Raw genomic sequence first — 13,881 nt, 5'->3', positions numbered from 1 at the left:
CATGAGAATTCCACCCGGACTGTTTACAATAAAATTAAATCAACGTAGTTCAATGAAAGGAGTTCTCAAGAAGGGTTGTAAGGAGAGATAAGGAATAATGAGGAGTTACAGAATGAACACCAGGGGTGGACTTGGGGGTCATCCATTTTCTCACTGACCTTCTTCCACCACCACCACATTATAATTCATATCTTTGCTGGCAGGGATGCCCAAGCCCCACCAGCTGAAGAGGTCCACTGCCTGAGCCCCCCACCCCCATGCTGGCTAAACATCGGAAAAGTCAGCAGTGCACTTCTATCTGTACACCAGCACTCATTGTTTATGAACTGGACATAGCATTTATTTATTAGGATTTTGCTCACACCTTTTTCAGGAGTAGCTCAAGGTGAGTTACATTCAGGTGCACTGGATATTTCTCTGTCCCAGGAGGACACACAATCTACGTTTGCACCTGAGGCAATGGAGGGTTAAGTGACTTGCCAAAGATCACAAGGAGCAGCAGTGGGATTTGAACCGGCCACCTCTGGATTGACTAGTGCATACTTCTTCCACATCCTTGCAGTTCTTTTGTATTTCACAGTACTTTGAGACAGATCAAAAATATTTTCCTCTCATCACTGGTCAAGAGATAACAATAAATTACCATGTATGGGATAGACTCAGTGGAGGAGTGGCTTAGTGGTTAGAGCACTGGTCTTGAAATCCAGAGGTGGACGGTTCAAATCCAGCTGCTGCTCCTTGTGATCTTGGGCAAGTCACTTAACCCTCCATTGCCTCAGGTACAAACTTAGATTGTGAGCTCTCCTGGGACAGAGAAATACCCAGTGTACCTGAATGTAACTCACCTTGAGCTACTACTGAAAAAGGTGTGAGCAAAATCCTAATTAATAATAAGGCAACAAGGCCCTGGGTCTGATTGTGTTTCAGAAATACACCTCTTAGATTTCCAAATTGGGTGTTACAGGGACGGGCAAACTAGGACCTCAATGAGGCAGTGCATGCAAATGAATTGGGGATATCCTGAGAATCTGACTGGGTTGTGGCCCTCAAGCACAGGAGCCTGTGCTGTGGGTGCTTGAGCACCCCCGATATTGAGAAAACTCCTTGTATGTGTCCAGGGAAGGGTTATTTCCATTGGGCTTCGCACCCCCAATAATTTTGAAAAGTTGGCTCCTATTCCCTCAAGCACCGAGGTTGCCCACCCCTGGGTTATAAGCTGACTGAAACCAAAATGGCTGCCACGGCATTGCCTAATTTGATCAGGTTGGATTTATGAAGCCCGCACCTTTGCTCACATTTTCAATGAGCTGCAGTTTGACTTTGCCCATCTTACTACTACTACTACTACTACTTAGCATTTCTATAGCGCTGCCAGGGTTACGCAGCGCTGTACAAGTTTAACACAAGGAAGGACCGTCCCTGCTCAAAAGAGCTTACAATCTAAAGGTTGCAAACTATGTAGTCAGTGTAGGCATCATGAGTGGGGAAGGTGGTTATGCGCCAAAAGCAAGGGAGAAGAGATGGGCTTTGAGTAAGGACTTGAAGATGGGCAGGGAGGGCGCATGATGTATGGGCTCGGGAAGGCTGTTCCAGGCATATGGTGATGCGAGACAGAAGGGGCGGAGTCTGGAGTTAGCGGTGGTGGAGAAGGGTACAGATAGGAGTGATTTGTCCTGAGAGCGGAGGTTACGGGTGGGAACATACGGGGAGAGGAGTGTAGAGAGGTACTGGGGGGCTGCAGATTGAGTGCATTTGAAGGTTAAAAGGAGAAGCTTGAACTTTATACGGTAGCGGATCGGGAGCCAGTGAAGTGACTTGAGGAGAGTGGTGATATGAGTATTGGTTCACGTGGTAGATAAGACGTGCGGCAGAATTTTGGACAGATTGAAGGGGGGATAGATGGTTAAGCGGAAGGCCAGTGAGAAGAAGGTTGCAATATTCAAGACGAGAGGTGACGAGCGAGTGGACGAGGGTTCGGGTGGTCTGGCATCTTGGCACATGAGGGATATCAGGCACTGGCCAAGCAGTCATCCTGACAAACCTCTAACTTTTATCTTTAATAAATTGAGCCCTGTGTGTTATAAATTAATTTGTATGAAAGACTGAAAGAGTCTCAAGGCAACAATACATTCATCTTAAGTCTGATTTAATGAATGTAATGTAGGCAAAAAACCTTCACTAGATAAATAATTCAGTGCCCCCTCTTTACACTATTACCAGCAAATGAAAAATCACAAAAGTGGTTGATTTTCAAAGTGACTTAAGCAGTCAGGTGAGACTCTTGGCTGTATAGATCGCTTGTGCAGGGCCTATCCACTGATATTCAGTGACACTCAACTGGTTAGTGCCACAAATATCACCGGTGACCGCTAAATTGAAAGCTGGCTATTTTGTGGGCAGTCCAGAGGTAGAGTTGGCACTTATTTTATTTTATTATCTCATTTATACCCCACATTTTCCCAACAGCATCAGGCTTCAATGTGGGGAAGATGGGGAAGGGACGGAAGGAGCAGGGAAACTGGGGGAGAGGAGGGAAGGGTGGATGTGTCCAAAATTGTCGATAGATTGATGTGTATCAAGAGAGGAGACACTTGCTGAGTCCTTTGGATAAGCTTTTCCAAATAACATGGTCTTAAGTGATTTCCTGAAATTGAGATGGTTGAGGATGGTTTTAATAGTTTTTGGCAGAAAATTCCACAGTTGTGAGCTGATGAAGGAGAAGGATGAAGCATACGTGGTTTTGTACTTAAGTCCGTCGCAGCTTGGGTAATGAAGGTTTAGATATGAACGGGGATAGTCTTAATGCATTCCTGGGTGGTAAGATGATTAGATTAATCATACAACTAGGAACTTCACCATATAGAATTTTGTGAACTAGGGAGCAGATTTTAAAGGTGATTTGATCCTTGACAGGAAGCCAGTGTAATTTCTCTCGGAGGGGTTTGGCACTTTCAAATTTAGATTTTCCATAAATTAATCTTGCCTCTGTGTTTTGGGCTGTCTGCAGTTTCTTAATTACTTGCTCTTTACATCTCAATATTCAGCACTTAACCTCCTAAGGGCTCCTTTCACTTAGCAGCAGTAAGCCCAATGTGGGCTTACCGCTCACTATACAGGAAGTATCGCCGGGCTACCGCAGCAGCCTGGTGGTACTTCCCACCCCTAGCATGCTGTCATTTCCAGCGCTACAAAAAATGTATTTATTTTTGTAGTGCCAGAGTGTACCTGGCAGTTATCGGACAGTGCCGCGGTAAGGGCGCTCCGACAAAATGGCCACGCAGCATGTACTTTACTTGCCACGCAGTCATTTCCTGCAGGAAGGCAAGACTTCCCTTTTACCAGCTGTGGTAAAAGGGAGCCTTGGCACGCGTGGAAAATACGCACCGACGCCAGCACTGGCCTCCTTTTGCTGCAGCTTGGTAAAAGGGGCCCTGAGTGACCAAATCGGACCACATAATGCCCAGTCCCATCTTTATGTTGTGTCAGGCAGTTAAGTGCTGAATATCACGCTTGGGGGTCCTTTTACTACTTACTACTACTTCTACTTATTAGGTATTTCTAAAGCGCTACTAGATGTACGCAGCGCTGTTCACTTGAACATGAAGAGACAGTCCCTGCTTGACAGAGCTTACAATCTAATTAGGACAGACAAACAGGACAAATAAGGGATAAGGACAAAGAGTAGCAAGATTCCGGAATCCCAAAGAGTAGCAAGGTTCCGTGCAGAACCCCAAAGAGCAGCAAGATTCCGGAATCCCAAAGACTACTACTACTTATCATTTCTAAAGCGCTACTAGACGTACGCAGTGTTGGAATGTATTGTATTTTACATGCATTGCCTGTCACCTATTATTTCTCTGTGATTACTCTGTGACCTCTGATGTGAATTACTTAGAGAGGTCACACAGCTATGCAACTTCCTGTAGGGGTTAGATGCAGCAGATGAAGAAGATGCAGCACATGAGCACATGGAGCTCATGATCTCTCCTAACCTGAGAGGATCTATGGTGGTGTGAGCATCCATTACCATCTAAGCACATGGAAGGAGCTGATAATACAAATGTATAGTAATATGTATATATAAGCCTGTCTGATTATAATCTAACTGCAAACTGTGAGTAAACAGATGTTTTGTTACTTCAACTTTAAAGTGACTCAGCAGTGAATTATTCAGGGGTGAATGAGAGAGAGATGAAGAAAGAAATTAACATTTCTAAAGCTGAAGCTGTGTGTACTAAAATCTGCTAATTATTTACTACAAATAATCCAACAAAAGGGTTATGGGCCCAGGGGCTCAGGAATTGAAAAAGAAGAGAAATATTACCAGGCAGAAAAAAGGCCACATTTTTCTCTTAAGTTTTAAAGGAAAGATTCAGTCTGTCTCTCTCTCCCCCCACACAGCAGACAGAAGGCTAAGAAAATGGCTGAGGGAAGAAATTCACCATTGTTCTATTCTCTCAAGGTGCCTAAATTAACTGAGTTTAATTATCGGCAGTGGGAACTAAGATTCATATGTCTCCTTCGAGCAAAAAGATTAAATATATGCTTAGACCAAGACAGAACAGCTGAAAATATGGCTGAATGGGACAATGCAAACTATTATGTGAAATGCATGCTTTTGGAAGCTCTCTCAGAGAAACAAGCCATATTAGTGGAGGGAAAAGATACACCAAAGGACATTTTATATAAACTGAGAACTATGTATGCAACTACATATGCAAAACAGCAACCAATTTGGTTGGCAGAGTTGAATGAAACCAAATTAAGGGATAAAAGTAAATGTAATGATCACATTATGCATCTTATGTCTTCATTTCAAAAGCTAGAACTTTCTGGAATTCCCATGTGTGATGCATTGAAAAGAGCATTTCTTTTTACCTCACTATCAAAGAAGTTTGATGTTTTTAGGTCTGTAAATGAGGCCATTGAAGGGCAATCTTTTGAACAGGCAACATCAAAACTAAGGCAGGAATGCATAATAAATGATTCTGAGGAGATGTGTTCTCAAAGCAAGTCAGAGAGAAATGAAACAAATTTCTTGGCAAAGAACAGAGGAAGGCGGAGCTATGGGAAAACTCCACCCAAGGGCAAGCTGATTTGCTACTCATGTGGAAAGGAGGGACATGTATCTAAATGGTGTAAGGAAACACAAAACACTCCCTCTAGCTCACCTAAGCCAATGGAACTAAAGAATTTTCAAACCAGGAAATGTATGAAGGACAAAGATAAACACAAGGGCTTTCTAATGGCAGAAAAATCTTTGACTATGGTAAATAATAATTCAAATGAAAGTACTTGGATTTTGGATTCGGGGAGCACATGCCATTTAACCAATTGTAAGGATTTCTTTCAGGAAATGTGTCCAGAGGAAGGTATTCTTAAAACTGCAAACGCAGGGACTGCTAAGATCCAAGCAAAAGGTATTGGATTCTTAAAATGCAAAGTGTCTAATGAAGTTAAAGAAATTCCTGTAAATGATGTCTTGTATATTCCCCAAGCAGTTTGCAATATGCTTAGTGTATCTACATTAGATAAGAAGGGATTTGTGATTCATTTTGAAAACAGTAAGTGCACAATCTCTAAAAATGATGAAGTGTATGCTGAAGCTTTTATGCATAATGATGTTTATAAACTGAGCATTTCAGGTGAAGCCTCACATATGGCGCAAGTAAGGAAGAATGATGGTAAATGTAGTCTGGAAATCTGGCATCGCCGCCTGGGACATCGTGATTGTAAGGTGATCCAGGATCTTTACAGTAAGCAACTGGCCACCGGCATTCAGATAAGTGCAGATGCTGGTAAAATGGAGAAATGCATAGACTGTGTTACTCAAAAAGGTGTGAGACCCTCATTTCCTGCATACACAGGAAATAGGAGTAATAAAGTGCTGGACTTAATACACAGTGACTTATGTGGACCGTTTAATATCCCATCATTGGGAAATAACAGATTTGTGCTAATATTCTTGGATGATTTCTCTAGATATTGTGTGGCCTATTTGCTGAAAGAGAAAAGTCAAGTCACAGACATGCTGAAGAAATACGTAGCCATGGTGAGCAATAAATTTGAAAGAAAACCAAAGGTTCTTCAGACCGACAATGGTGGTGAGTTCACTTCACAAAGCATGCGCACATTTCTAGAACAAGAAGGCATTCAACATATCACAACAGTAGCTTATACACCAGAGCAAAATTCTGTTGCAGAGAGAAAATTTAGGTCACTTGTGGAAATGACCAGATGTATGCTGTCAGATAGCAATCTCCCTAAAAGACTATGGGGGGAAGCCATTCTCACAGCAGTGTACCTACAAAACAGAATGCCAACTAAAGGCGCTGAGCGCACACCACATGAGACATGGCATGGTAGGAAGCCAAACCTGTCACACATAAGAACATTTGGAAGTACAGCATATGCTCATGTACCAAAGCAAAGAAGACATAAGCTGGATTCCACAACAGAAAGGGGCATTTTAGTTGGCTATACTCCAGGACACAAAGGATATAGAATTTTGAATCTGAAAACTGGCATTGTTGGCATAAGACATGTTACATATTTTGATGAAAACAAAAGGGTTGATAAAGGCTGGATTATCCCAGATGAGCCTTATCCAGAATATGAAACTAGAACCATAATAGACATGCCAGTGTATATAAATGCCATACCAAGGCAGATGTCTGAAAGCAACTCATCTGTATCTAACGAGGAACAGGTAGAGGAAGCAGACACAGAAAGGATCATTGAAGAAGACAGTACAGTTGGAGAAGGGGAATCAATTGGAGAAGGACTCTCAGATTTAGAGGATGCGGAAAGGTCAGACCAACCTGTTGTCAGACGCTCATCCAGGGAAAACAAAGGTGTTCCACCCCCAAGACTGTCTTACCTAACAAAGTCAGCAGAAGCTCAAGAGCCCTTAACATGGGATGAGATTGAGAAAATGCCAGCAGAAGAAGCTGCTGAATGGCATAAAGCTGCACAAGAAGAAATTGATGCATTGGATAAAAATAATACTTGGATTCTTACAAAATTACCTCCTGGCAAGAAAGCTATAGGATGCAAATGGGTATTCAAGTTAAAAAGGAATGCACAAGGAAAAGTGGAAAGGTATAAAGCCAGATTAGTGGCAAAGGGATATCTTCAAAAATATGGAGAAGATTTTGATGAAGTGTTTGCACCTGTAGTGAAACACACGACAATAAGAACACTTCTGAGCATTGCAGTCTCAAAAGGCATGCAAGTCAAACACATTGATGTGAAAACAGCGTTTCTTCACGGAGATATAACTGAAGACTTGTACATGGAACAGCCAACAGGTTTCATAAATACAAAACAAAGACAGCTAGTGTGTAAATTAAACAAAGGTCTTTATGGATTAAAGCAAAGTGCAGAATGTTGGAATGAAAAATTGCATGAAATATTGACAAATTTAGGATTTAAGCAAGGTGAAGCAGATAAATGTTTGTACACTAGGTGCACAAATGGACAATATGCATACATTTTAGCTTTTGTTGATGATCTGCTCATTGCAAGCAAAAGTGAGCAAGAGTACAAGGACATTGTAAAATGTTTAAACCACAATGTTGAGATAAAAGAACTGGGTAATGTGTCATACTATCTTGGTATAGAAATTGAGAAACAAAATGATGGTTCTTATCTTCTAAGCCAGAAGCAGAAAATAAATGAGCTTATTGAAAGTTTAGGTATGCAAGATGCCCAAGTTGTAAGCACTCCCATGATCACTGATTTTCTGAAGGATGAAACAGTAAGAGAACCTTTACCAGATAACATCCAATATAGATCAGCCATAGGTAAGCTTTTATATCTAGCTACCACATACAGGGCTGATATAGCAAATGCAGTAGGAATTTTGAGCAGAAGGGTCAGCTCACCTACCAAATCAGATTGGACTGCAGTTAAAAGGATGGTAAGGTATTTAAAGGGTACCATTGATTGTAAATTAAAGATTTCAGCCAATAGTAATCCAAAACTAATATGTTACTGTGATTCAGATTGGGCAGGGGATCATTCTGATTATAAATCCACAAGTGGATATGTGTTTATGTATGGAAATGTACAAATTTCATGGGCCAGTCATAAACAAAGTATTGTGAGTTTGTCTTCTACAGAAGCTGAATACGTGGCCGTATCGGAAGCGTGCAGAGAACTGATGTGGATTGAAAAACTTTTGCTGGATTTTGGAATAGCTGAAAAGAGACCAATCCAGATAATGGAAGATAATCAGAGCTGCATCCGACTGTCACAGAATGACAAGGTTCAGTCACGCACCAAGCACATCGCAACGAAATACCACAACGTGCGAGAGTTGGCGAAAGAAGGGGTCATCAGTCTACACTATTGTCACACCAGTGAGATGACAGCTGACATCATGACCAAACCGTTACCCAGAGAACATTTTGTGAATCTGCGTATAAAGCTTGGACTTTGTATGAATAAATAATTGCATGACAGTTATGCATGAGAAGGGGTTTGTTGGAATGTATTGTATTTTACATGCATTGCCTGTCACCTATTATTTCTCTGTGATTACTCTGTGACCTCTGATGTGAATTACTTAGAGAGGTCACACAGCTATGCAACTTCCTGTAGGGGTTAGATGCAGCAGATGAAGAAGATGCAGCACATGAGCACATGGAGCTCATGATCTCTCCTAACCTGAGAGGATCTATGGTGGTGTGAGCATCCATTACCATCTAAGCACATGGAAGGAGCTGATAATACAAATGTATAGTAATATGTATATATAAGCCTGTCTGATTATAATCTAACTGCAAACTGTGAGTAAACAGATGTTTTGTTACTTCAACTTTAAAGTGACTCAGCAGTGAATTATTCAGGGGTGAATGAGAGAGAGATGAAGAAAGAAATTAACATTTCTAAAGCTGAAGCTGTGTGTACTAAAATCTGCTAATTATTTACTACAAATAATCCAACACGCAGCGCTGTACACTTGAACATGAAGAGACAGTCCCTGCTCGACAGAGCTTACAATCTAATTAGGACAGACAAACAGGACAAATAAGGGATAAGGACAAAGAGTAGCAAGATTCCGGAATCCCAAAGAGTAGCAAGGTTCCGTGCAGAACCCCAAAGAGCAGCAAGATTCCGGAATCCCAAAGACTACTACTACTTATCATTTCTAAAGCGCTACTAGACGTACGCAGCGCTGTACACTTGAACATGAAGAGACAGTCCCTGCTCGACAGAGCTTACAATCTAATTAGGACAGACAAAACAGGACAAATAAGGGATAAGGACAAAGAGTAGCAAGATTCCAGAATCCCAAAGAGTAGCAAGATTCCGGAATCTCAAAGACTACTACTAATCATTTCTATAGCGCTACTAAACATACGCAGCGCTGTACACTTGAACCTGAAGAGACAGTCCCTGCTCAACAGAGCTTACAATCTAATTAGGACAGACAAACAGGACAAATAAGGGATAAGGACAAAGAGTAGCAAGATTCCGGAATCCCAAAGAGTAGCAAGATTCTGTGCAGAATCCCAAAGAGTAGCAAGATTCTGTGCAGAACCCCAAAGAGCAGCAAGAATCCGGAATCCCAAAGACTACTACTACTTATCATTTCTATAGCGCTACTAGACGTATGTAGTGCTGTACACTTGAACATGAAGAGACAGTCCCTGCTCGACAAAGCTTACAATCTAATTAGGACAGACAAACAGGACAAACAAGAGATAAGGGAATATTAAAGTGAGGATGATAAAATAAGGGTTCTGAACAAGTGAGCAAGGGTTAGGAGTTAAAAGCAGCATCAAAAAGGTGGGCTTTTAGCTTAGATTTGAAGACGGTCAGAGATGGAGCTCGACGTACCGGCTCAGGAAGTCTATTCCAGGCACATGGTGCAGCAAGATAAAAGGAATGGAGTCTGGAGTTAGCGGTGGAGGAGAAGGGTGCAGATAAGAGATATCTACCCAGTGAACGGAGTTCCCGGGGAGTAATGTAGGGAGAGATGAGAGTGGTGAGGTACTGAGGAGCTGCAGAGTGAATGCACTTATAGGTCAATAAGAGGAGTTTGAACTGTATGCGGAAACGGATAGGAAGCTAGTGAAGTGACTTGAGGAGGGGGCTAATATGAGCATAACGACACTGGCGGAATATTAGTCGTGCAGCGGAATTTTGAACAGATTGAAGAGGAGAGAGATGGCTAAGTGGGAGACCTGTGAGAAGCAAGTTGTAATAGTCTAAGCGAGAGGTGATAAGAGCGTGGATGAGGGTTCTGGTAGTGTGCTCAGAAAGGAATGGGCGAATTTTGCTGATATTATAGAGACAGAAACGACAGGTTTTAGCATTCTGTTGAATACCTGCAGAGAAGGAGAGGGAGGAGTCGAAGATGACCCCAAGGTTACGAGCTGATGGGACAGGAAGGATGAGAGTGTTATCCACAGAAATAGAGAATGGGGGAGGAGGAGAGGTTGGTTTAGGGGGGAAGATGAGAAGCTCAGTCTTGGCCATGTTTACAATGGCGCAGTGGTTTTTCTAGCACATGCTTAACGCTAGAGATGCCCATCTGAATATATGGGTGTCTCTAGCGTTTAGCGCATGAATATTTAATGCACACACTGAAAAAACAGTAGCTCGCCTTAATAAAAGGACCCCTTAAATACACAAAAGTTGGTCGGTCGCATCAAACCTGGATATCAAGCTTCTCTTACTGACCTTTAATGGCGTCCATTCTGCAGCCCCCCATTACCTCTCCACTCTCATCTCTCCCTACATTCCTCCCCGTGACCTCCGCTCGCTGGACAGATCCCTCTTGTTGTCCCCCTTCTCCTCCACTGCTAACTCCAGACTTCGTTCCTTTTCCCTCGCGGCACCTTATGCCTGGAATAGACTCCCTGAGCCTGTACGTCTAGCTCCATCTCTACCTGTTTTCAAATCTATGCTAAAAACCCACCTTTTCACCACTGCTTTTGGCTCCTAGCCACTACTCAATTTGCCCTCCCCTTGTTCCTTCTCACCCAGTACTACTACTACTTAACATTTCTAGAGCGCTACTAGGTTTACGCAGCGCTGTACAAATTAATAACTAAGGACGGTCCCTGCTCAGAAGAGCTTGCAATCTAAAGGACGAAATGTCAAGTTGGGGTAGTCTAGATTTCCTGAGTAGAGGTGTTGTGATTAGGTGCCGAAAGCGACATTGAATAGGTGGGCTTTGAGTAATGATTTGTCCTTAATTGTTTTGTCTGTCTGTCTTGTTTTTAGATTGTAAGCTCTTTTGAGCAGGGACTGTCTCTCTCTATATTGGCTGTTCAGCGCTGCGTGCGTCTGGTAGCGCTATACAAATGTTAATAATAATATTCAAGGCCGGTGCACAGACCTGACCTGGCGTTGAATATCGGGACCTAAAGCCGCTAGAACTAAAAATCAAAATGCTCACCACTGCCAGTTGAATACTTTCTCCAAAATGTCATGTTTTTTTGTTTTCTGCTCATTTTCTTTTGTTAACAACGTGTAGGCAACATACTGCTCGGTGCTAGATCTCTAAGGGAAGAGACGACTAGCACATTGATTACCAGGTTCACCTGCTTGAAAAAGTTTTAAAAGCGACAGGTAACAAACTGCGGTCTCTTGACAGAAAATTAAAATGAGAAGCAGACACATACATGAAGGAAGTGGATGACAGGACTGGCAGGTACTTCTGTTCCCTCTGCTCATTTGCATCTTTTAGGTGTGAATATGTACAATGCTCACAAAGAGAACAACTTGTCATTCTACATATCCATATGCTACACCTCTCCTTGGGGAAGGTAAATGGGAAAGATTCAGAACGACTTTAAGCAAATGTTAGTAGTAGACGGTAAAAAGAAAAGATAAATCCTTACGGTTTAAGGACATTTTAAAATTCCTCAGCAGTCTGTACTACAACAGGTGAAACGACCAGAGCAGGCACAAAAGTAGACAGCTTTTTGGGGCCCTTTTACTAAGCCGCAGTAGGGCTAACGTGCAGGTTGTGCATGCCAAATTGATACTACTGCCGGGGTAGCGTGGGCGCCTGCTAGTATTTCCAAAGTTGGCTCGTGCTGTTTCCCATGATAGAAATTAATTTTCTATTTTCTACCGGGGGAGGGGGGCATTTCTGGCAGTAATCAGCAGGGCTGCCGAGAGACTAGGCCGGACCCGGGGCAAGGCCGCCCGCCTCTGCCCCCCCCCCCCCCCCGCCACTGCCACCCCACATCGCTCCCCCTGCTGCTGCCGCACTCCCGTCATACACCCGCTGCTGCAGTCCCCGGTCTCACCTGCCTGCCCCACGGCTCCAGGCCCCCTGCATTCAAAGCAGCAGTCGCAGATCGCCTCTCTTCTGGCCTTCCCTTCCTGTGTCCCGCCCTCATGTGATGTAACTTCCGGTTTCCGAAAGGGCGTGACACAGGGAGGGAAGGCCTGAAGGGAGGCGATCTGTGACTGCCGCTTCGAATGCAGGTGGCCTGGAGCCGAGGAGGCAGGCAGGTGAGACCGGGAACTGCAGCGCCGGCGGCCTGACCCCGGCGCCGGGCCCCCCTTGGAGGCCCAGGGAATTTTGTTCCCCCTGCCCCCCCTTCTCGGCGGCCCTGGTAATTGCTGCACTCTGCCTGATTACCATACGAGTAGCATGTCAGCCAAGTAAAGAGGCGGTGGTAAGGACTCAGGCAGTAAATAGCCATGCACATTTGAAAAAGGCCTTTCTACCCTAAAAAATAGCCCAGCGCATGCCAGTTTCATGCATCCAAACTAGCGCAGGTCGATTTTTACCGCAGCTTAGTAAAAGGGCCCCTTAATTGGCAGATCTTGCAGCCACCTCTGTGCTTGACCTGCTCTAAGCAAGAAAACAAACATTGAACTCAACTGGCACAGAAAAAGGACTGCCTCGTAATTCTAGAAAGACAGCACTGCAAAACAGCACAAGCATTTCCATTTGAATCAAGAGAAATTCTATGAAAGGTAGCGAATAAACCTGATTGTAGGATCCTTAGCTATATTTGCAGACTCCAGTGCCAGGCTGGGCTGGGATCTTTGGGTCTAAAGCTTTAGGAAGGTATCACCTTTTTGCTGAGGAGGGGCTCCACCAACGCCAGGGTCCTGGGCGAGAACAAGCAGAGACAGCAGGATTGATGGGACGACCTTCCTCATGGTGGGTGAAGCTGGAGACAGAGTCCAAGGCAACAGGTCTGGCCCCAAAGTAAGAACAGAAATTCAACCACCTATGTGTCTGAGGGCACTGTGTGGGGGGAGCATTTATAAACATCAGCTGGAAATGGATATGTGGGGGATAAAGGCTGATGAAGAGTTAGACCCACCCTGCCTTGGTCTCGGGAGGCTCCAAACTTTATGAATGGTAGGAAAGAAAACCAGCATTCATAGAGGCTCAGCAACAGTCTGGAAATCAATAGATTCCTTCTGTTCCCCTTCCCCTCAAAACATGACCAGCTAGATTCAGTTTTGGAAGGGAAGAAATAAAGGGGTGGGTGAGGTCTCAGCTGCTCCCAGATTTGGAAAGGAGGCAATTTTCTCTAGAAAGGATTAAAATTATAACTAAGACTGATCTCTAACACCAAAAGAATGCTGGGAATGGCTGGAATTTACCTAAGCAGTTTTTCTAATGTTAAAAAGACAGCAACATTGAATGATAGGGAAAGATGACAGTGAGACACACAACTGAAAAGAAAAGTTTTGCAAAGTTATACCATGACAAGGGTCAGCACACATTGATTAAAGGCAGAGCTCCATCACACCTGGATAAGTCCGAAGACCAAGCCAGAGGGATTTCCCTTAGCAGCTTGTCAGAGTGTAAGTGCTGTGACCTGCGAAAGTCGGAGCACTTTTACGAGCTGGTTTACAGTCCTTTTGGGGCCTCGGCAATGAAAACCAGAG

The 13,881-nt window shown here is 43.5% G+C and overlaps 1 protein-coding gene across 2 annotated transcripts in view; it reads right to left on the bottom strand.

The window, feature by feature from the left end:
- MATN1 (matrilin 1) overlaps nucleotides 1–13,201 on the bottom strand; it is a 50,369-nt gene extending 37,168 nt beyond the window's left edge. For both annotated transcript variants that reach the window (XM_030218689.1, XM_030218690.1), the window contains exon 1: nucleotides 13,053–13,201. In XM_030218689.1, coding sequence (XP_030074549.1) covers nucleotides 13,053–13,140 — 88 coding nt within the window. In that variant the 5' untranslated portion in view covers nucleotides 13,141–13,201. The remainder of the gene's footprint in view (nucleotides 1–13,052) is intronic.
- Nucleotides 13,202–13,881: the final 680 nt, after the last annotated feature.

The sequence above is a fragment of the Microcaecilia unicolor genome, chromosome 11, assembly GCF_901765095.1.
Source record: "Microcaecilia unicolor chromosome 11, aMicUni1.1, whole genome shotgun sequence".
Classification (NCBI taxonomy): domain Eukaryota; kingdom Metazoa; phylum Chordata; class Amphibia; order Gymnophiona; family Siphonopidae; genus Microcaecilia; species Microcaecilia unicolor.
The sequence above is the reverse complement of the archived record's forward strand: the minus strand, read 5'-3'. Positions and strand labels throughout refer to the sequence as shown.